General features: G+C 36.1%; 1 protein-coding gene across 10 annotated transcripts in view; it reads right to left on the bottom strand.

The window, feature by feature from the left end:
- Nucleotides 1–21,600, bottom strand: part of SEMA5A (semaphorin 5A) — a 318,800-nt gene that overhangs the window by 52,594 nt on the left and 244,606 nt on the right. For all 10 annotated transcript variants that reach the window (XM_032442465.2, XM_015854392.3, XM_015854395.3 and 7 more), the window contains 2 exons: nt 20,045–20,188; nt 13,585–13,732 (listed from right to left, as the gene is read on the bottom strand). In XM_032442465.2, coding sequence (XP_032298356.2) covers nt 13,585–13,732; nt 20,045–20,188 — 292 coding nt within the window. The remainder of the gene's footprint in view (nt 1–13,584; nt 13,733–20,044; nt 20,189–21,600) is intronic.

Here is a 21,600-nt window from a genome sequence, read left to right as displayed (position 1 = left end):
CTCCCCACAGGAACATGCTGCCTTTGATGTTAAAGATTAGGTTCCTGCTTCAGATGCCCAAGGTTAAGATTTATGAATACTATGAAAAAAAGCCTCACCATTTTGGACAACTAGTTCTTTCCAGAGAAACAAAATAAAACAAAAAGATTTTGTCCTTGATGCATTCTGCTTGAGAAGAGATTCTACTCAAGAGAAAAGTATTAAGGGACTAGTTCCTGACTTTTCCTCTGGAGCATAGAAGAACTAGGAAGATAGCTGTGAGTTCAGTACATCTACTGCTAAGGGACCTGAACCAAGGGCATGAACTAGTGCTACAGAGGCATAACAGGCACTACATTAAAGCAGAAAGCAACTGTTTGCAGCCTATCAAGAAATCTGAGAAAGCACAAAAAGAAACCAGCAGAGCTAAACAGCAGGGACACAAAGATCATTAGAAGTATGAAGTCACTTTTCAAAAAGCTTCATTTGTGTACAAATGAAAGATGAATACCCAGAATATTGAAATCTGCACATTGTGTGTAAAAACACAATAAGGTACACCAGAAAAGAACTTAAGGAGGAATTTAAAAAGTCATCAAAAATAAAATTCAGTCATATTTAAAATACATTATGGACAGAAAGATCATTGAAGAATCTATCTATATGTTATGAAAGCATACAAGGGGTATTTAGAAATGGAAAGATCACAGCAAAATTATTCAGAATTTTTGTGTTGAAGATGTTATGGAATCAACACACACACACACACACACACACACACACACACACACACACACACACAAGAACCAAAAACAGCAATGAAGAATGTAACTAAGGAAACAGTAGTAACTAAACTAGTGGCACAGTCTTTTGCTTAGAAGTCTCTTCTCATCTGAGTCTAGCCAGGTGGCAAATGTAACATCATTTTTTAAAAAATGCAGAAGAGGTCAGGAGAAGTGAAATGAGCATGACAACTTAATTTGGCAAATTACGGGAAATTATAATAACCCATGAAATTAGCAGACATATGGACAAATATAGAACTGTTTTAGTTGGAAAGAACCCTTAAAGGTCATCTAGTCCAACTCCCCTGCAATGAACAGAGACATCTGTGGCTAAATAAGGGTGCTGAGAAGCCCATCCAGCCTGACCTTGAATGCCTCCAGGGATGGGGCATCTATCAGATCTCTGCGTAACCTGTTCCAGTGCCTCACCACCCTTATCATAAAAAACTGCTTCCTTATACCTAATCTATACCACCCCTCATTTAGTTTGGAAACATTTGCCTTCTCCTGTCACTACATACCCTTATAAAGAGTCTGTCCTCTTCTTTCTTACGGCCTCCCTTTAGATACTGCAAGGCCGCTATCAGGTCTTCCCCAAGCCTTCTCTTCTCCAGGCTGAACAGCCCCATCTCTCTCAGCTTGTCCTTGAAGGGGAGGTATTCCATCCCTTGGATCATCTACTGGAGAACAAGGTGATATGCCCTGCTTTTTATAGAAGGAAGTCATAAACCTATCAAACTCCAAAGGAGTCAATTAGCATGGATACAGGAAGCAAGATGATACAGGGCGCTGAGATTTCCAGAAGAAATTTCATAATGTTCTTCAAAGCTTCTTAAGGAAACACAGCAGTCACAAGCTAAATGAAACTTTCTTATCCTTTCATGGATGATAAACTGGTTAAAAGATAGGAAAAGGAAGAGGGGAATACTTGGTCAGTTTTCCCCAGGGAAGGTGTCTAGTATAATCTGTGCTGGGACCTGTGTGGTTAAACATATTCAACAGCACTGGATGCACTTTATTAGCTGAAATGCCATTTACTTTCGGGGAAATATTCCAGGGGGTCTCTCAAAGGCATATTGCAAGGGAAAAGAGAAAGCATATAATTAAGAAAGTGCATATGCTGTATCAGGTTGGTAGTGTAGGCAAAATGCAGTTCTAAAAAGTAAACGTGTCAAGAAATTTCTCCCATAACAGTGAACAGAGCCTACATTATCAAACAAAAAAGATTAACAATACATTTTTTATCTCTAGTCACCTGAGTATTTTTGTGCAAAGTCCTTTTACGACTTTGGCAAAGACAAATACGTTTTTTTTTAAGTCTTGCACATTTGTAATTTAAATTTCCCTTCCTCCTCCACATTTTGCCCCATTTGCCTCTCACTACACAGGAAATTGTGCTTGCACCAACTATTCTTCCAGTAGAACTTAAAGTAAAATAATTTATTCTTTTCTTGACATCTTGGGACTATCACGGAAGACAGACGTGACTTTATGTTATACTACTTCAGTTGTATGAAATTTTATTAAAACTATGTGGCAAATAAAATGTCAGTCTTTCTGGAAAATGAAAGAGGTGCAACATTCTCCCTACTAATGACTCTCAAAATTATGTTTGTATGACCTACAGCCAGGTTTTTGATGGATTAATTCCTATAATCCATCACTTGGATTTTTTCTTGCATTCCATGTCTTGCATCATTTTCATACTCTACTCCAAATTGCTAGTGCTAGAATTCACTGTATGTCTAATATTCCTCTTAACCCTCCACTGCAGAAGTAGATTATATGCACTGATATTAATTTTTTTTCTAAGTATTTTAAAGCCTCTTTAACAAAATGTTCATTCTGCCAATCCATCTCATACAACGGCATCAATATGTGAACAGGGATTCTGGATCAGCTTTTTCAAGAAGGGATAGGACACAAATTAACTGTTTTTAATAGAGAGCTTAGTGAATTTGTGAAGAGGGTTATGTGCTCCCACATGAATGAATATGCTATAGTTCTAGTTTTGGGAGCAAGATCCTGAAAACGCTGGAAACTTCTGACTTCTTTCATACTTCAATTAGAGCAAACACTTTTTTTTTTTTTTTTTTTTAATATTAAAGAAGGATTATATGTTTTCTATGCAGAGAACCAGATACACCCTTTGACCTTCATTTGTCCTGTGTCATTCAAGGCTGTCAAAAGACTTAACTGAGTCAAAGGCAAAGCTGAGAGTAGATGTTTGTTTATTGACCAACTGTGAAGTTTTTTTTACATGGTTTCTACTGCCTGCTATGGTATCTGAATAAGATCAGTGATGGGAAATGAAAAATTTCCTATCAAGAGGTACATTGGCACTATTATTACTTTACAAGAGCAGCATAAGAGCAGAGCCACACATCAGATCTCCCATGGTGTACATTTGGGCATTATACAAAGTCCTCACATGCACTAACATACAAATGGCCTTTAATAAAGAATCTCAGAATTTACCTCTTCTTCCATAAAATGATATTCATGTATATTAAAAAAAAAAAAAAAAAAAGCAAAAAACGTTATTTGTGTTATTTGTATGTAAAAGAGCATGGGAATGGCAAGGGGAAGGGTGCAGGCGAGGAGGACTTGAACTGTATCATCTTAAAAGGTCTCTGCCAAGCCAAACCATTTTATGGCTCTGTGTTGGCTGTGCAGCTTGTTCTTGACCAGACATCCATCTAGCAGTCCAGCCTGGACAGTGGCCAAAATAGCTGTGCTACCATGGGATCTAAGAAGAGATTTAAGTTTTCTTTGTCCTGTCAAACTATGAAGAAAATGTTTGGCTCAAGCTGATACAGCCTACCTCTCATTAGTTCTTGTGCAGCCTGTAAGCTGTCATGATATGGAAGAAATATTTAGTCACCTGTGCAGCAGAATGGACTGAACAAATTGTAGCCCAGTTTAAGGACCAGGATGAAATTTAGTGTCTCTTGTACCAGAACTGATCACAGTTCAGAGATTAACAGCCAAACCATAACTTGCAAGTTCTCTCATGCATCCTTGAGGGAATCAACAGTTTCATAAACTTATACTAACTGAAGACCTAGCCATTTTTCCATTGTAAATGTTGGTAAGTTGTTAACAGAGGCAACACATCAACTCTAAGGTTTCTTTTTTCATTTTTCCTTATGTCAAATCCAAAGAGGTAAAAGTGAATCAGTCCTTGTTCTGAATCAGATTGTTGAAAAGTAAAGTTGTAGCCTGAAAAATAAAGTTTTATTCTTTGCTAAAAATAAATAAATAAATGCAAATAATAATAATAATAATAAAGTGAATTTTGGGGCTGACCTTCTTCTGGACCACTACCAATCTGCAGACGAGTTTCACCAGTTTCAAAGGAAAGATCAACTTCTTAATCTTCACAGGGTCACAAACACTTCTCTGTTCTCTCATATTAGAAATCATTGTGAATAACAAGGTTAAAGATTCCTCTACCATAAACTGAAAGAGCTGTTTTCATGTCTTCAAATTCATTCACCTTTCAGATCTTTCAAATGATGTAATAAGTACTGTCTTTTGAAGAAAAAATAATAATGCCCTTGAATCTGCAGGATTAATCATTTTTCTTTCTGCTGCACTACTCAGGCATAAAATTATAAAAATATATGCTATGTGATGCTGCTTGCAGTATCTTTATGGGTACTGCTCATGAGAATGTGAAACTATATCCTGCCTATTAAGCTGTACAGACAGATTACTATATATACTTGTAGAAGAGCTCAGTGTCTATATGAATTTAGATTTTCAGACATGAAGGATATCATCTCATTAACTGGGGCATTTGGGCCTGAATACATTGTTTCAGTATGCTACCATAGATTCAGAGTCACAGCATCTGAAGATACTAAAGAAGTTATGAATAGGCACAATGAACATTTTTGCTTTTTTCTAAGGTTAGTGAGTATGTTTGTTTAGAATGAATATCAGAAGCTTTGAATGACTTAATACTGTGCATGTGCTTGCTATAGTTTTAGCACAGAAACCTTGTAAGCCAACAATTTGAACATGGAATGGGCAAGGGAATAAACCCATGAAAACAAATACAGGTACTTTCATTAACTCCATCAGTAAATATTCCCAGTATTATATAATATGATGCCTCAATCTGATACGATCTGGGTCAGAATAGAGTTGTCTGGCACTATTCTCATTGAAAAGCAAAATTCTTCCACATCCTAAAAATTAAAAAAAAATAAAATTAAAAATTATTATGTTCTGAGAGTAAGCGAAAACAAAAGCTGGCATAGAAACGTCAAGAATTTGGATAGAGATCCAATTAATTACAATCTGATGGATAAGGTCTATTGTCAATTATCTCAGCTAACAAATCAATCTTACACCTTCAACAGTTGTTGCAGTGGTTTAACGAAAAGCAAGCACATCTTTCTTATGTAGGCTTCAACCACCCCTTAATTTATTAAGGTCAAACTGAAGAACTCAGACAATAAAACACTGCATTGTGTTAACCAACCACTGGGTCAATATGTGAATGCACTTTTTGTTATATTAACTAAGATCACACAGTAGCATTTTAACTACAGGAGGCTAAGGCTAAAAGAAGCAAAATAAATCAGAGGAATGTTTTCTTATAAGCTGTCTCAATACTCATTTAAAAAGAACATTGGAAATGCCATTCTTGATCAGACATGTTGTTTCTACTGTCAAAGGAGAGCACAGAACTGGAATGCTTAATGCAAAACTCAGTTGGACTCTTCATATGCAGAAAAGGGTTAAAATATTTAAAATTTATTTTAATATGCTAATAATAATAATTTTAATAATTTTAATTTTTAATCTAGTTCATCCCGATATTACATCCACTACTGTTTAGGGTTTTTTGATTCTTAAATTTAAGCCTCAAATATTTCTTGCAAGAAGTTGCATCATGTAACAATGCCCTAAATGGAAATTAATGCCCCTAACTGGCTTCATACTTCCTTAAAATTCATCATTTTACACTATAGAAATCCCAGTAATTCCTCTCCGGACTTGCCATTACTTTACATATTAGTACTTTATACATCAGAACACTGTACATTCTTATTTATCAGAATCCCAGCCATTGGCTTTCTCTGGGATATTTTCTAGGGCCAAGCTCACTTCTACCACTTTCCCTTAAGAAAAGTAACTCAAGCTACAGAACAGATTTATATAACAGTTCTATTGAACTTCCAATACCATTTTAAATGGATGTGTCATGTACTCTTTTTGCCCTGTTTTGATTGCAGCTGCACAATGACCTAAGGTCATTGCTGAGCTACCTGCAGTAAAGCAAAGGATTTTGCATGCTAACAAAGACACAGCTTAGTGATAGAGGATATGTCTAAAATCTACAGATGAAATCAGTTAGCATGATCCAATTACTGCAGTATTTGATTCAAAGGAGTCAGGCACATTCGGCTACAGAATAAGTTCACTTCGAAGACAAGTTAACAGCAGTGATGGAGAAAACAGCATGACAGGCTTCAGTCTGGACAGCTAGAGTCTTTCATTCCAGGATTAGTTCATGGGAATCTCTAGACTATTTTTGTCTATTGGAAATACCTTGCTAAAGCTTCCTAAGTGCTGAAATCAAATCTGTATCATTTTATTTTATTTTATTTTATTTTATTTTATTTTATTTTATTTTATTTTATTTTATTATTTTATTTTATTTTATTCTTGTTTTTAGTGTTTATAACATCTCATGTACCAGGTTATTCTCCTTCTTGTTCATCACTATATTTCATGGTGAGAGCAGGAGCTTTGTTGAAACTCCATGACTTCAGAATTACGATACAACTCACTTCTCCACTCTTACTTTAGCCCTCAGAGATTTCCAGTGACTCCAGTGTAATGTGCAAATCCACCTTTGTGTTGATGATACCTTCCAGCTTCAGGACACCAGCAAACACAATCCAAATTTATCTGCCAGTATTACCAAGAAAACAAATCATTAAAACCTCTCCCAAGTTCGTTCCTTTAGGAGACACACAGTAGTGTCTAATTATTCTGATATTTCTTCTTCCATGACAACCCATTACTATGTCTGGCTGGATATATCATTAAGATTCTACACCTTCTTGTAAGTAGTACAAGATCAATGATCATCCTTCTTTGGAACACAACAAATCTAAAACCATATATATTGCAGTTGATGCATATTGATTGTAAAAACAAACAAAAAACAAACAAACAAACAAACTAAAAAGACAACACAGCAAAACAGTTGTTCACCTGTAGAATAATGTTAAGAAAATAGAAAGTGTTCTACTTCAGTAATATTGTAAGGAATCAATCTCCACTTTCTATTCTACTTCTTAATTCTTTTATACTCTGAAGTTATTAGGCAATTTGGAAGCCACATATCAAATGAAACAGCCTCTCTCCACCTGTAACATGATTTTATTTTTCCTAAATGTAGATACATTTTTTTTTTCCTGTGGGTTTTGTTATCTTTTTCTTTCTTAAACAAGCAAACAAATAGAACTAAAAAAACAAACATACAGACATAGTAAATACAGCTCTAGTCTTTCCAGTACTCCAGGATAGGGATTATTTTGTTCTTCCTTTTTCACTGCAAATAACACAACACAGAAATCTATATTGCATTATGTGGCAGCCCTGCCTCTGAAGGTGAGAATGAATTTAAGTTTTTGTCCTATAATGAATATTTTTCATGCAACTTGTTGCAATTGCATATTCTAACATAAGACGGCTCTCCAAATCAAACAGTTCCTTTCTTATGAATAGAGGAGTTCGCACTGAACAGACTGCAGTATGATTTTATAAGTCTCATTACTTGATGAAACTGAACTGAAACCATGTCATCTACTTTATGTTTTGATTTTAGCATGTAATGATGGAGTTATGGGACACTTTGCAGAGATAACTGAAAGTTTGTAGCTCCATAGTAATGAAAAATCTCAGGCTGGATGAAGCATGAGTCACCAGAAATTATCCCCAAGCTTCAGAATTACTTACTAATACATTCTGTCTTTAGTGCAGCACAAAACCTCAGCACCCAGTGTCCCTTATTCCTTAATAACTGCATTTTTGTTTCCCATTCATATTCACAAATGAGCTGAGCTAAGGGGAAACTGAACTTTATATCTTGTAATGCTGTGCCTTTGGAGAGCTGTGCAGAGATTGAAGGAATTTTGAAACATTTTTTCCTTGTGTGGTTATCAGACACAGTAATGATCACAATTCAAACAGCCTTTAATAGCCAGGTGCAATGCATTGCGTCTAAGTTACAACAACAAAGACTATACCTTCAGCATGGGAGCTGCTGGGGAAAAACAAACAAACAAACAAACAAAAAAACCCCAACAATAATTATTACAGGACTGAGGTTTCTAGGAAACAGCATGGGGAAATTCTGGATGTACTAAAGAAGGTCTCCTTTCACTGATCAATAAGAGTCTCCATGTGGATGAAAAGACCTGGCTATTCATTGACATTGAGGAATGTGCAGACCATTCCCAAAATCCAAAGCCTTGAGAGGGCTTCTGCACAGTTACAGTATGATTTGTTTCCTATGGTACTTTAAATGAGACTTGGCCTTCTGAATCCAACATGCATCATCTATATCACAGACACTCGTTGGTTCACAGGCAAAGCTCTTGAATGTGAGAGCATCCATACAGGACAACAGATCTAACTAGGTTTGAAAAAGGAATTTGAAATCAATTCGAATTGTTCCATAAAAGAAAATATCACATGAATGAGAAGTCTCTGAAAGATTTTGTTATAGACGCAGGACAGAACTGCAGTCATTGCCAATGATCTTATGTTAGTAATGTGCATTTTAACCTCATCAAAGTTAAATAAACAGCTAAAGACTGTAGGAAATGTAGTTAAAAACTACCTTGAATGCCTCACAATTATCCAAATATGTAGGTTGCTCTGAAACTAATGCCTCCTATTTATTTCTGTGGAAACTACAACAGATAAAAACAACACAACAGCACAATTTGATAGAGCAAATTCTCAGCTACAAAACAACTGTTTTTCAACAGTCACCACCATTAGCTGTGCATTTTTGCCAGCCATGAAGAAGAGCCCACACGCTGCACTCACAAACATCTGCACCTGGGGAGGTCACCAGCAGTTTCTGTCACCACTGCTGAAATGCATCATCCACCACCTCACCATGGTCACACTGGTCACCAGAAATGTTCATCAAACATTGGTGAATGTCAATGGGTGCACTTTTTACCATATGGAAGATTTCAGTGACATACCTTTGCTTCATCCACACCTTCATGCAAAATGCTATTTTGTCAGACTGACCCTCTGGTGCCATCTGTTACATGGCAACAGAATAGAAAGGAATATTATCAGGATTAGTCAACCTCTACTGCCATACCACAATCTGTTTCTGACGGGTCAACATCAAGAGGAGGCATTAATTTTGGAGCAGCCCTTGTGTATCCACATCTTCTCATTAGTTTATGTTTACCTTGTGTATGCATGGCTGACAATTCTATTAACTAGAATTTTTTTCTAGTCTAGAAAAACTACTAGTTGGGCTCCACAACTACCACTACTCAATGTGTCCAAGTTTTCTGAACCTATTTCTTGTGATTTTGGTGTTTTGTTTTCCCCCCCTTTAATTACTCAACACTGCTTATAGTTGCAATACTTAAATAATCAGAAGAAAGTAAATTGTACTTTGCTAAAAATTTAAAACATACACGAAACAGCTAATGCTCATTGAGGTTTACATAATAGACAGAAAAGAAATGAGCATGAAATAGTCAAATGCCATAGAAAAAGAACAATTTTTGTGCTTCACGCTTGTGAGAGTGTATTTTCTGATTTTGCAGTAAATTATGAATTATTTGTTTTAAGTCTGAGAGGTCAAAGAGAAACATAAAAAAGAACCATTAAAAAGCATAATAAAAATATTTTCTGTTTTTACAAGACTGGGTATTTGAAGTTTGTTTTGGGATATAGGAAATATTTTAAAGGCTGTCTGGTGCCCTTTCTGATGGACAAAGTACTTCTGAAGACCTTCCATCTTCAAATTTGCTTTAAAAACTTAATGAAAGAAAACATTTCTGACATTTGCTTTTCCAAGACATCTTTTTTCTTCTTGTGTCATAACTGAAACTTTAGAATAGAGAGAGTTTTTCTTCCTCAAGTTTTGTTTTCAGCACTTCTGGAACATTAAAATAATAATAAAAAAGATATGAATGCAACACTAGCAACCATTTCTAAGAAATAAACAAAATCCTGTCATTCCTCACTTTCACAGAAACATCTAACATGTTTTGCTTTGCTGTATGGGAAGCATATTCTCTTTACCAGACTTCCATTACAACAATAAAATTAATACAGTCATTAGTATAACTGAAATAACAAATGCACATAAATAATGTCACCCAAGTTGAGCCTCAGATTAGATTTCTTATTCTAATAATTCTCAAAGCACGTTATTTTTAATACTGACCTGGGGCAAATTCAAGTGAGATTATGCTTCTCAGGAGAAAAGGAGCTCTTTCTGAAACAAATGTACAATTTACCCAAGTATGCTGTAAAATCTAAAGAGATTTGTCCTCTGAGTCACATTAACTCAGTCCACAGAATTCCATGGTGCATTCTCTAGCAGATGTATCACCTGAACACATTAGAGTAATACTTGTTTTGTCATCTACTTTCTTTTCCTATTACCTGTTCTGGCTGCTCTTAAACTTGTCTGTGACAGCCCTTTCTCTTATTAGACAATTTCCAGCATTTTGTATTGACTTTTATTAACATAAAAATTTTGACACGATCTTTATGGCTCCAGATTTTTATTTCAATATTCATCTTTTGGACTTTTAGGATTCTCTGTGGTCTTGTTCTCTGATACTGTAAAAATTTATGGTCTTAAATATTCAGTGTAAATGTTTTTGATCCTGAGTCTCTGGTCAGCTATTTTCATGTACAAAGTAAGCCCCAGTGAGAGATGCATCTTTAAAATATCATCATGTTTTTCTATCTTTGGATTATTTGTACGCATCAAAAGGTTCATAATTATTTTATGATGCTAAGTTTGCAATAGCTGCAAGGACCTTTATCAAGTTCTAACAAAAGATATCCAATTGCCTTGGTTCATTTGTGCTATAAGAGATAAAGCCAAGGAACCAGCTGATGAGAAACATGCATAAAGCATAACACAAGCAGTAGCCACCTGCTGTGCTATTACAGCTAGCAGTAACACAACAAAGCTGAAAGGGAGGAAAATGATGAGTAAGAATTATGCAGTAGAAATCTGTGGACACAGACAGTAGCCATGGATATGGTAAAAGCAGCAAAATGAGAACAGCTAAATAGATTAGGGCTGGATGTACTGCAGATGCACAGACTGGTCTCATATTGGAAAACAGAAGACGTACGTACTCCAGCAACATCAAATCTGGTCTCCTGATACTGCTGGCAAACAAGCTGTAGGCTTTCTTTCTTAAGGAAACAGTATTTCCTTTTGATTCCTACTCTGCCACTGAAAAACTTTTCTAAAAACAAAGATTTATCATAGTTGAGTCTCAAGACAGCATTTAGTCCTCCCTACACCTCTGATGCATTGTAAAATTCACAACTGATACACAAACGGTATGCCCTCATCTGTCTACTTGCTTCTTTCCTGCTTTTTATGAATATGAGTCTTGATTACACAGATAGCAGGCTCTGAGCAATACAGCTTCAGAAGCTCTATTACAACTTATGCTACTTGAGAATTCATCCCAACTGAAAGCAAATAAGCCCATGGTTCTGTTTCCTTTAGTTCACTTGGTGAAATCCTGGCTCATAGCATCTTTTACCACAGAATCATAGAACGGCCTGGGTTGAAAAGAACATCAAAGATCATCTAGTTTCAACCCCTCTGCTATGTGCAGGGTCGCCAACCACCAGACCAGGCTGCCCAGAGGCACATCCAGCCTGGCCTTGAATGTCTCCAGGAATGGAGCATCCACAGCCTTCCTGGGCAGCCTGTTCCAGTGAGTCACCACCAGGGCCTATAAAGGGTTTCTACTTTAGGTTGGTTTCCATTGGTACTTAAGTAGTAGGGAATGTTTTCCTGAACAACTGAACATCCACAGATGCATTAGTAACTGTTTTGTTACAACAGAGACATAAACTATTAATCCTAGTAAAAATAATCTCAGATCAGTCAGAATTACAATTTTTTTATAAAATTTTCTATTTTTTTTTGTGCAACTTCTGAAGAAAATCAGTAACATATTTTTCATTACAGTCCATGAGACAATTGCATGCAGAACAAAATAATTCTTTCTTGCATGAGGACTAAGATGGCATAAATAGAGATGACTAAGACAGAAAACTTTCAGACTGTTCTTTTCTTTGTTGTGCATGAAGGTTTAGCAACAGATCTAATCCATATGTTACATTCTCTGAAAAATTTGCAGAAGTTATTAGATTAATTCTTATAGTTCAGCTAAAACACATGAGAAAACCTGCTGAATGTTTTCAATCTACTGAAAATTCAATTTTAACACCAGGATGAATATTAAAGAGAGAACAAACTCTGGGAAAATACACACAACAAATCTTTCAATTAAGAAAAGTTTAATACTGAATTATTTCCAAACTAAGAAGTAGTCCATGACAAACCTCAGAATTAATTGACTCTTTGAAATTAAAGCATGTAAAAATTGGTTTACTACACGGAAAAAATAAAATAAAATAAATAAAAAGAATCTTTTGAGTATTTAGATTTCTGGAACAAAGTACATATTTCTCAGCATGCAACACTAGGTCTGGCCACTTAATGCTACATGGCTAAAACAGAACTGCCGCCTTTCCTCTGAGTTGCGCTTGTTTTCAGTCACTGGGGAGACTGACAATAGCTTCTGTCATTCAGCAGCAGAATCTGTCTTCTTCAGTTTCAATCACTTCAAATTTTCACCCAGGTTATGCATTCTACATAATATTCCCTTCAGGGACAATCCATTACTGGAATTCAACTTAGATTCAACACAAAATAGCACCACAAGGTGCTATCATTTTCTGATATTCATCTACACATACTAAGATTTTCCTTCAGATTCTACTGGTCCAGCAACAAAATCCCTTCATTTAGCTTAGACAGTTTTATCCACTCAGCAATATCCACACCAAGATTATTTTCCAGCTGTGCTGCTTCCTATATACTGCTGCTGGGTTTCCCTTACCCATGGTCTGCTATGTACCATCTCATCATCTTCAAGAAAGCATTGTTACACTTTGATGTGCTCATTTTATGCAATGTAATACCTATGCTTGCTCAGATATAAGATGAAAACCCTATACACTTTTCCACATGTTTGTCTTCATAATTGGGTCATCCACAATGTATTTATATTGATTCATAATTGTCCTACAGTAGCTAAAGCTTGGCAGCTGTTAGGCTACTGTCATGCTAAGATCACTGCCACTACTCAAGTTTACTTCTGCCCTTGCTGGTGGTTTCATGTAATTTGTATTCCCTTCCTCTCTTACTACTTCTTTAGATTTTAAACCTATCCCTTCTGTACTGCACAGGACCTGAGACATCAGAGTCTTGGGTTCATAGCAATAGTTCCTATATACTTTGGTGATAAAAATAAAAAATGCTATAAACCTGCCAAGGACACATCCCTTATCCACACCAAACTTGCCTCAGGAAGCCCATATTCTAGATGATATTGTATTAAAACTGAATGATATATATTTCTCTGATAAATTTCAAAACATCTGAGCAACACAGAGACAAATACATTCTAGTGACTCATGTTAGAGCTACAGCGAGTGGGCACGCACATGTCTGCTTAAGGGCAAGCTGAGAATTACTCACCACACTGCAGCCAGGACAGTCAGGGCCATTTTCACACGTTCTACGCCGAGCCTGAATCCCTCCTCCACACTGAGCCGTGCACCGTTCCCACGGACCCCAGCCTGTCCAAAACACATGAGGGGGGCACAACAAATGCTCATTGCAGTACCTGTGAGAAGAGGAAAACAAGGAGGCAAAGAATCTGTTTAGTATCAAGACAACAACTTCCCCAAGTTCCTCATTTGATTATGCAGAGAGATGTTTTTACTAGGAAATATTTAATCTTGTGGGTCCCTCTCTATTCATGAAACATTGAGCTAACAATTGTCACACTGCACAGAGTTTAAACATTTGTTGAAGCATTTGTTTACTTTATTCAGCACCTTTATGAAATCTGTGTGAAACGACTATGCCACTGCACTGTGAGCACATTAGCAGCATTGGCAACTACTATAATAATAACAATATTGGCTCTGTGTCTGGAGAAGTGAATCAACCAAATGAAAGGCAACCATTTACACAGACAGTATTTTATCTTACTAGACAAGCATGGATTAGGACTCATCTCTCTCCTCTTCAGAGATCTAAACTTCCTTTTGTTTTCTACAGAGTCTCTACTTTTATGGGTAAAATAAATTCTGAAACACTGACTGTAGGCATACAGAACTGTGCTGTTTTGACAGTGTTATTACTTTTTCTTTTTAAGGGTGTTTTTAGCTATTGTGATCCTTAAAGGATTTTCCAGCGGTCTGCAAACTGATTTAGATGGATACCAGATCTTCAAGAGAAGCAGGAACAATGAACTATGGAGCTTTGTTACTATAACTAGAAATTTAGATAACTGCAACTATCTCAAGTTCTAGTGATTTAAAACAAAACAAAACAAAAATGCTAAAATTCTGTGGTTTTTTTTTAAATTTTATTTTTATTCTAGATGTAGCATGTGCTGTTTGGTAAAGACTCTGTGTATGACCAAAGTATTTGGGATTCCAGAAAGTGTGAGTAGCGTTCCAACAGAGGCCAAAAACATAGAATCATAGAATCATCAGTGTTGGAAAGGACCTCTAATATCATCAAGTCCAAATTTTGGGTCTTATCTGAATTGAAGCAAAGCCTTGACAGTGTTCAGAAAACAGCTGACTCCCAAAGTGTTCAAGTCATGTGGTTGCCACTGCATCTCCACTAAAATTCAAAAGGTAAAATTCAAAAGGTTGGGAGTTGGGAAAATGGGGTAGTGACGTTTGGTTTTGTCTTCCTATATTATTAAATAAACTATTAACAGCTTGTATTGACCTTGTCTGTACTTCTCCAGTAAACTGAGGAAAACAAAAAAAAAAATCAATGTTTATGAAACTGCTATCTCAGAATTCTTCTATGTATGATTTGTGTAAATGTTGTTTTCAATCTTTGCATAAACTTTTCTCTCTTCTTCTCCTATTGTTCATTATTTGCAATTTACAGTTCACATTATGCTATTCATTCCTAAAGATGCTGATGAATGTTCTGTGACTGGATATTCCTCCCCTAGAACTCAAATAGCTGCATGCATATCATCACATGCACTCATTTATGGGAATATTTGTGATATCTCATCTCTTGATTATCCGTTGAGAATGTGTACCCAATGAAATATACATTCAGCATCACCATTAATTCATTCAAATGAGTACATATTTTGCATAATTTAATTAGTTTTTAATGGAGATGTGTTAAATTAATTTGGGATACACAAACGGGATTAAGCATGTCTGCCACAAAATGTACAATTACTGATATTCAGCCACCCAAAATTGAAACTAAGGGTGGGACTCATCTCACCATAAAATAGACACATGCTATGTAGCTCTCAAGAAATGAAGTAGCAATTATTTTAAAAGTAGTAATCATTTTAAAAACATGATTTACGACACTGTAATGTAAAGGTCACAGAAATACACTACTCAGTGTATTGATTTCTCCCCATTAACCATAACGGCTGTGTGGGAGATGAATATCTATGCTTCCACACAGTCAATGGAAATTCTGTTGATACAAACTACAGAGCTAGAATGATTCATTTGATCAAATTTAGGAATATAAACTAGAATGAAACAAAGTACTCTGTTCTCCGCTGCTCATATTGACCAGATTTCCACAGACCATAGCAGAAGTTCAGCATAAACACACTGAGGGTACTTGAAGTCAAGTATGACGGATCTCACTTAGATGAGACTCCTGACACTACACAGTGACTCCTGTAATGCCATAAGTATAACAAATAACACAGTAAGCAGCTCAAAGGCTGGCAGTTCTGCTAACCAACACTACTTAAATATGAAATGATGTGACAAAATTTATAAAAGCCCTAGCATACACATGCAACTACTTAACTTCAATTCATGGAAAAGAAATAAAATCAACAGAATTGATTGTTAGTTTTACATTATTTCAGAAAAGGAAAAACAAACAAACAAACAAAAACCACAATATGCATACAAACAATGAAATCACAGTGTATGAGTTGAATTTACTTTCCTTTTAGCCAGCCAACCTCTAAAACATCAGATATGTTTTCAAAATAAAAGGCATCCCTGCAACTGATCTTTGAGCACTGTCCTACAGCAAGAAGGTTTGAGCCAAGCTTCATTATATTTCTTTTTGGCTGCATTTCAAGTCACTCAGTGACCCTTTTTCCCTTTTGCTCTTTCTTACCCTCTTAATTTTGTTCTCAGGACCCACAAGGCTAACATTTTACAGTAATTCAACAAAAGATCTGTGAAACCACTGCCCTCTCCCCTAATCCCATCTCTAACTGCAACAAGGTCAGAACAGAACAGAGAACAGCCTAGAGAAATGTGAGTTTTGTACATTTGCTCTTAGAGTGAATCCAAGTTTAAATTTTCTAATAAAGGAATTGTCATAATGGGGGAAAGAAGAGCATCCCCTGTCTAGGTATGTCCAGAACCATTAGGTTCTAGAGTAAGTTGTGATTTGTACTCCTGATAATTCTCATACAATTGGAATTTATTTCAATATTTTGGTTCAGTGTTATGAAAAGTCAAATTACTTCAGTGTTGCCATGCATCACTGACTAAAACAGGTTAACTATACAACAGTTATGTGCCTTTTTTTATTCAACAAAGAAATTCTATTTAGACACATAATTCTTAATTTTGAACACTTTGATGCTATTATGTATTTAAGAAAAACTAACTAATCATAATCACTGTCATATGCAATATTGTTACACGGTGTGTACTCCCAGTTACCAGCTGCAGACTTAATGGGAAGTACAGACTGTGCTGAAATTGATGGGAATGCTTTAATTGAAGGCAGACATATGACACATACACATGCCTTTCTGGAAGGAGATTGCTGAATCAACAGAAATTCCTTCCCAGGAGGCTGCTGAAGGTGGTGGAGGCTGAGGCTCTCACGGAATTCTGTGAAGGAGGAGTGAACAGAGGAACTGAGAAGCATGGGAGCACACACTTCTCAGCAGGAAGGGCAACCATGGTGGCGGTGGAAAGCCCGAGGCTGCTCTGCTAAAGGAGATCAAGATTATTTGTACTGCTGTACAGAAATACGTAGAACTATAGTCAATAACCACTTGACACTCAGTTATTCCTCCCCCTGAAAATAAGTCTGAGAGATCTGACTATTAGCTGATGATTGCATTCAAAGAAAAAGGTGACTGCGTCTAGTCATGCACATAAGAAAAGTGCATTTTCAAATGTTTACTCCTTAACTGAAACTAATCCATTTCCCAATCCCGACTTTCATTGCTTTTTTCTTTTTCTCCACTGTGGAAAGAAGACTATGCTCACTAGAAGCAGTGGGTTCTCAATCTAATATCTTTCATTTCTGCACAGGTCTTAATGAGCCTGTGCCTACTAAATCTTTCTCACATTGGAGAGGAAAAATATTTTCACTCAATGACAAAATCAAGAAAGGACACTACAGAACTTATAAACTAAAATCTTGAGAGTTTTCCAGCAGCTTCAGTGAATATTCCACACACAGGAAAAAAACGCAGAACAAAACAAATTTTTAAGGCCCTAGTGAATTCATCTGGACGTCTTGAATCTTGACTCTTAAATACATTATCTTATCTATTAAAATCCTATTTTTACTCCCTCTACATATTCTGTCCAAACATACCATCTGAACTTCTGACCTATTTCTACAAGGCCAATTGGCTTTCCAATATAAGTATTTGCTGCTGTCTTTCAGCTGTTTTCTGCTTCTCCACCCTTAAGCAACAGAGCTTGCAACAACTTAACTTATTTGCAGAATTTAAAATTGGTCAATATTTCCACTGATTTCAAGGGAAAGATCAGCAAACACAGATCTATCCGATACATTAGGTATTGTAGGATCTCAACTTTCATGAGGTAAAACAAGCATAGCCTAGACAAATATTTACCCTTTAATGCATGAACAAATATTATCAAATTGAATATTCATTCACATCTGTAGGAGAATAAACCTCAACAATGTACTGCCTTTTTTGTATTTACTTTTTATGGAATTCTGTGCTGGATTTCTGCTGGGAACTGCGCTTGTTGAAAAGCAGTTGCAAAGCTTGGCACGATGTCAGTTGTGGAAACTGAATCTCATATGTAAGCTCCTTAAACATGTGAAAGTGGCATGAATAGGTACTTTAATAAAGACAAAAGCACACAATTTGTAAACCACCTAATACTAATTTTTAATAAGTCTACACATTTATTCACTTTACTCACGGGCTGTGGCCCCTAAGAAAGTAAAATGTTAGACTATTTATAAACATTCACCAATTTCCATGAAAGAAATCAGAGAGGCTGCTAATTGGTATACCCTAGAGGCCAAAAACAAGCCAAACATTTCTTCTGAACTACTAAACCTGGACTATTTTCTCAGTCTGCCTAAGTTTTCCGGGCCCAGTTTTCAAGTGCTCAGTGTCCATGCAATGCTGAGGCACTAGAGGGAAGCAGTGAATTAAGACTATTATAGTGGTACTGCATTGCCTCCAGCTCAAAATTCTCTACAGGCTCTTAGAACCTCAAAGGCATCAAAAAGCCTTAACGGCCCCAGTCAACCTGACCTGAGAATTCTGTGTACACCGAACAGGCCCAGGAGTTGTATTGTTCCAACAGCTCCTCCAGCACAGTTGGAGGAATACTTTGCTTAGTTCCTGGCCCAACACAGACCTTTTTCAGAAAGCAATTTCCAAAATAACAATATTTTCTTCTCTGTGATTAAATGGTAAACATTCATGGCTTTGAAAAAGCAAGTGTTCACATGTTCTACAATACTGGCCTTTTAAATTTAGAATTAGAAAGACCAGACCCCTGATCTTCTGTTAACACATAAATGTGTGATATAATCTCCTTTCACTGGAATCTTTTCATCTGAGGCAACGCCAGAACCAGTGTTTAATTAAATCTCCCCTACTAAAACTCACCATGAATCTTACTTTGATATGACTGCAATAAAGGATACAAAACCATCCCTTCTCCTTTGGTTATGTGTAAGTTTTTTACAAATAACACTAAAGTAAGTTGCAAGAGCATACTGAGGGGAAATGTATCTCCATACATCTCTTGGAATGGATGACTAGAGTAATCCAAATTCTTACACTGGCACCAGTATTGTGAAATCTGTGCTTTTTGACATGCTTCAAGAAACATGATAATAAACACATCTAGGAGTTGAAGCTTATCTGAATTCTAGTTTGATTTAAATAAATATTTAATTTCTGTTAAAATTTCCAGCATATAAATTACAAATTAGAGACTTTGGAGGAGGGCATGTATAATGGAACTAGAGGCCTGAACTTCACATTCTGAGCTATTATAAAACGCTCAGTCTGGTGAAAAAGTAGTAGATGGGGAAATCAATATTTAAGCTGACTTGATCTGCTCAGGGGTTAATATACATGCAAACAAGTAAAAACAACAACAACAACAACAAAAAACACAACAAAAATACCCACAACATCTGAAAGCTTACTAAAAGATATTTGAGTCCAGGTGTATTGTATTTATTGAATATGAGACAAAGCCCTTGAAACTTCCCTTCATGTTATATAGAAGCTTAATTCATTTAAGACAGAAAACATGAACTCGTGGCATCAGTAACATACTGCTGTGACCTTACTATATTTTGCTCTGAATTCCGGGTCTTGAGCCCAGGCAAGTTACAATTTAAACATACTGCAATCAATTTTCCAGGAGAATCAATTTTCAGGGTCTTAAGGGACAGCAGTACATTGCTTCAGCACAATTCTCTGGCACTAGGAACTCAGCTAGCTCAGAAGAGACACAGCTAAGTGAAAGATGAAAGAACTGCTGTAGCCCCACATCCTTCCTAGCGGGAAAACTGCTATTGTGCAGCACATGGACTCCAAAAGAATGAAAGAAGAGGAAAAGAAACATCAGGCAGGTAAAGGAGAAAATGTCCTATAGATTATGGCTGAGCAGAAAAAATTAAAGCAGATGTTAGAGAAAAGACAACTCACCTCTCCTCACGATTCTGTCCCACACAGACACGTCCTCCATGGCGAGGGGTTGGATTGCTGCAGGAACGTTGACGAACTTGAAAGCCTATTCCACAAGTGGTACTACAAGGTGACCAAGAAGTCCATGGTGTCCAGCCTCCATTTCTGGTAGAATAAAAAGCTCAGGCTCTGTCATCTGTTATACATAGCGAATGGCTGATTAGGTGTGACTGACAGCAGAATCTGACTCATTCATATTTCCGTAGTTATCACTGATACTGAATCGTGTTCCATTTCTTAGAGGATACTAAACTAAAATAAAAGTGCTTTCATTCTTCCATATTCCTTGCTTTGTGATCAGCAGCTGTTGTAAGGACCTCATTGCACAAGAAGTAAGCAAAGCCCAAAGACATAATAAAACTACAGACTATCCTGGCTTGGAAGGGACCCACAAGGTTCATCAAGTCCAACTCCTGGTTCTACACAGCATCAACCAAATGTCTATTTAGTTGCTTTCAGTCTTTCAGTCATTTTGTTTTGGATTAACCTGATCTGCAAACTTCTGTACAAAAGTACTGAAGGTAAATTTTAATTACATATTTTTTCCAATCTGAATCTATAGACCTTTTTTTTTTCTTTGTTTGTTTTTTGGTTTTTTTTTGAAAACTTACTAAATCCCATGATAAATATGACACAAACATGTTCCTGTAATTTATCACAGATAATATCAATTTCAATTGATCTTTATCATTATTAAAAGGGATAACAAGTTTATAAGAAATTTCTTATAAAGCATTTGAAAAAAAAAAAACAACATACAATTTCTAAAATGGACAAAAGGTAAGATCTCAGTCAGTGGATTGGTCTTGCTGAAATGGTAAAATAACAAAATCTTAGAGTTTCCATGAATCAATTATTAATATGTTAATGTGTTAACAGAAGTAAGATGTCCAAATAGTCGTGTAATACTGCCAATGTCAGCATGTGAAACAAGTACCAAATTGTGTTCTCAGTTCCTTTCTAAGCCTGACAACCGTTGTTGGATTGTTCAGAATTCCACAGAATTTTTTTTCTACCATTCTCCTGATATTAAATACTATATTGTACTTCCAATGATTTATCTGAAATTTAGTATTTCCACTAACAGAGCTTGCAGTTATCTTGTGTGGAAGGGTAATCAGTTTTATTCACTACCATGATGTACAAAACTAAAAAGCAGAGACAAGAACCTGAAAGAATCAATGAAAATAAGCAGAAGGGACCAGTTTATTTTTCATCTTGCAATTGAAGTATGTAAAATGTTTTAAAGATGAACTCTAAATACAATTCAAAGCATGCGGTGTTCTGAGTCTCTTTGAAACTATCTATGACAGCATTTTTTATGACATTCACTATGTGCGTGAGAAGGACAAAAGATTGGCTAAGGAGTGCCATATAGGCTGGCAACAGATGTCATGATACTACCAAAAGATATAATAGAAACATCTTTTCCAAGTCAGATGGAGGAATACAATGGTGATATGAAGCCAAAAAAAAAAAAAAAAAAAAAAAGAGTAAAAAGTTAACAGTTATGACTT

The sequence above is a fragment of the Coturnix japonica genome, chromosome 2, assembly GCF_054131305.1.
Source record: "Coturnix japonica strain WE chromosome 2, WE-NBRP24, whole genome shotgun sequence".
In the NCBI taxonomy this organism is placed as follows: Eukaryota; Metazoa; Chordata; class Aves; order Galliformes; family Phasianidae; genus Coturnix; species Coturnix japonica.
Note: the sequence above shows the minus strand (reverse complement) of the source record. Positions and strands in the feature narration are given on the sequence as shown.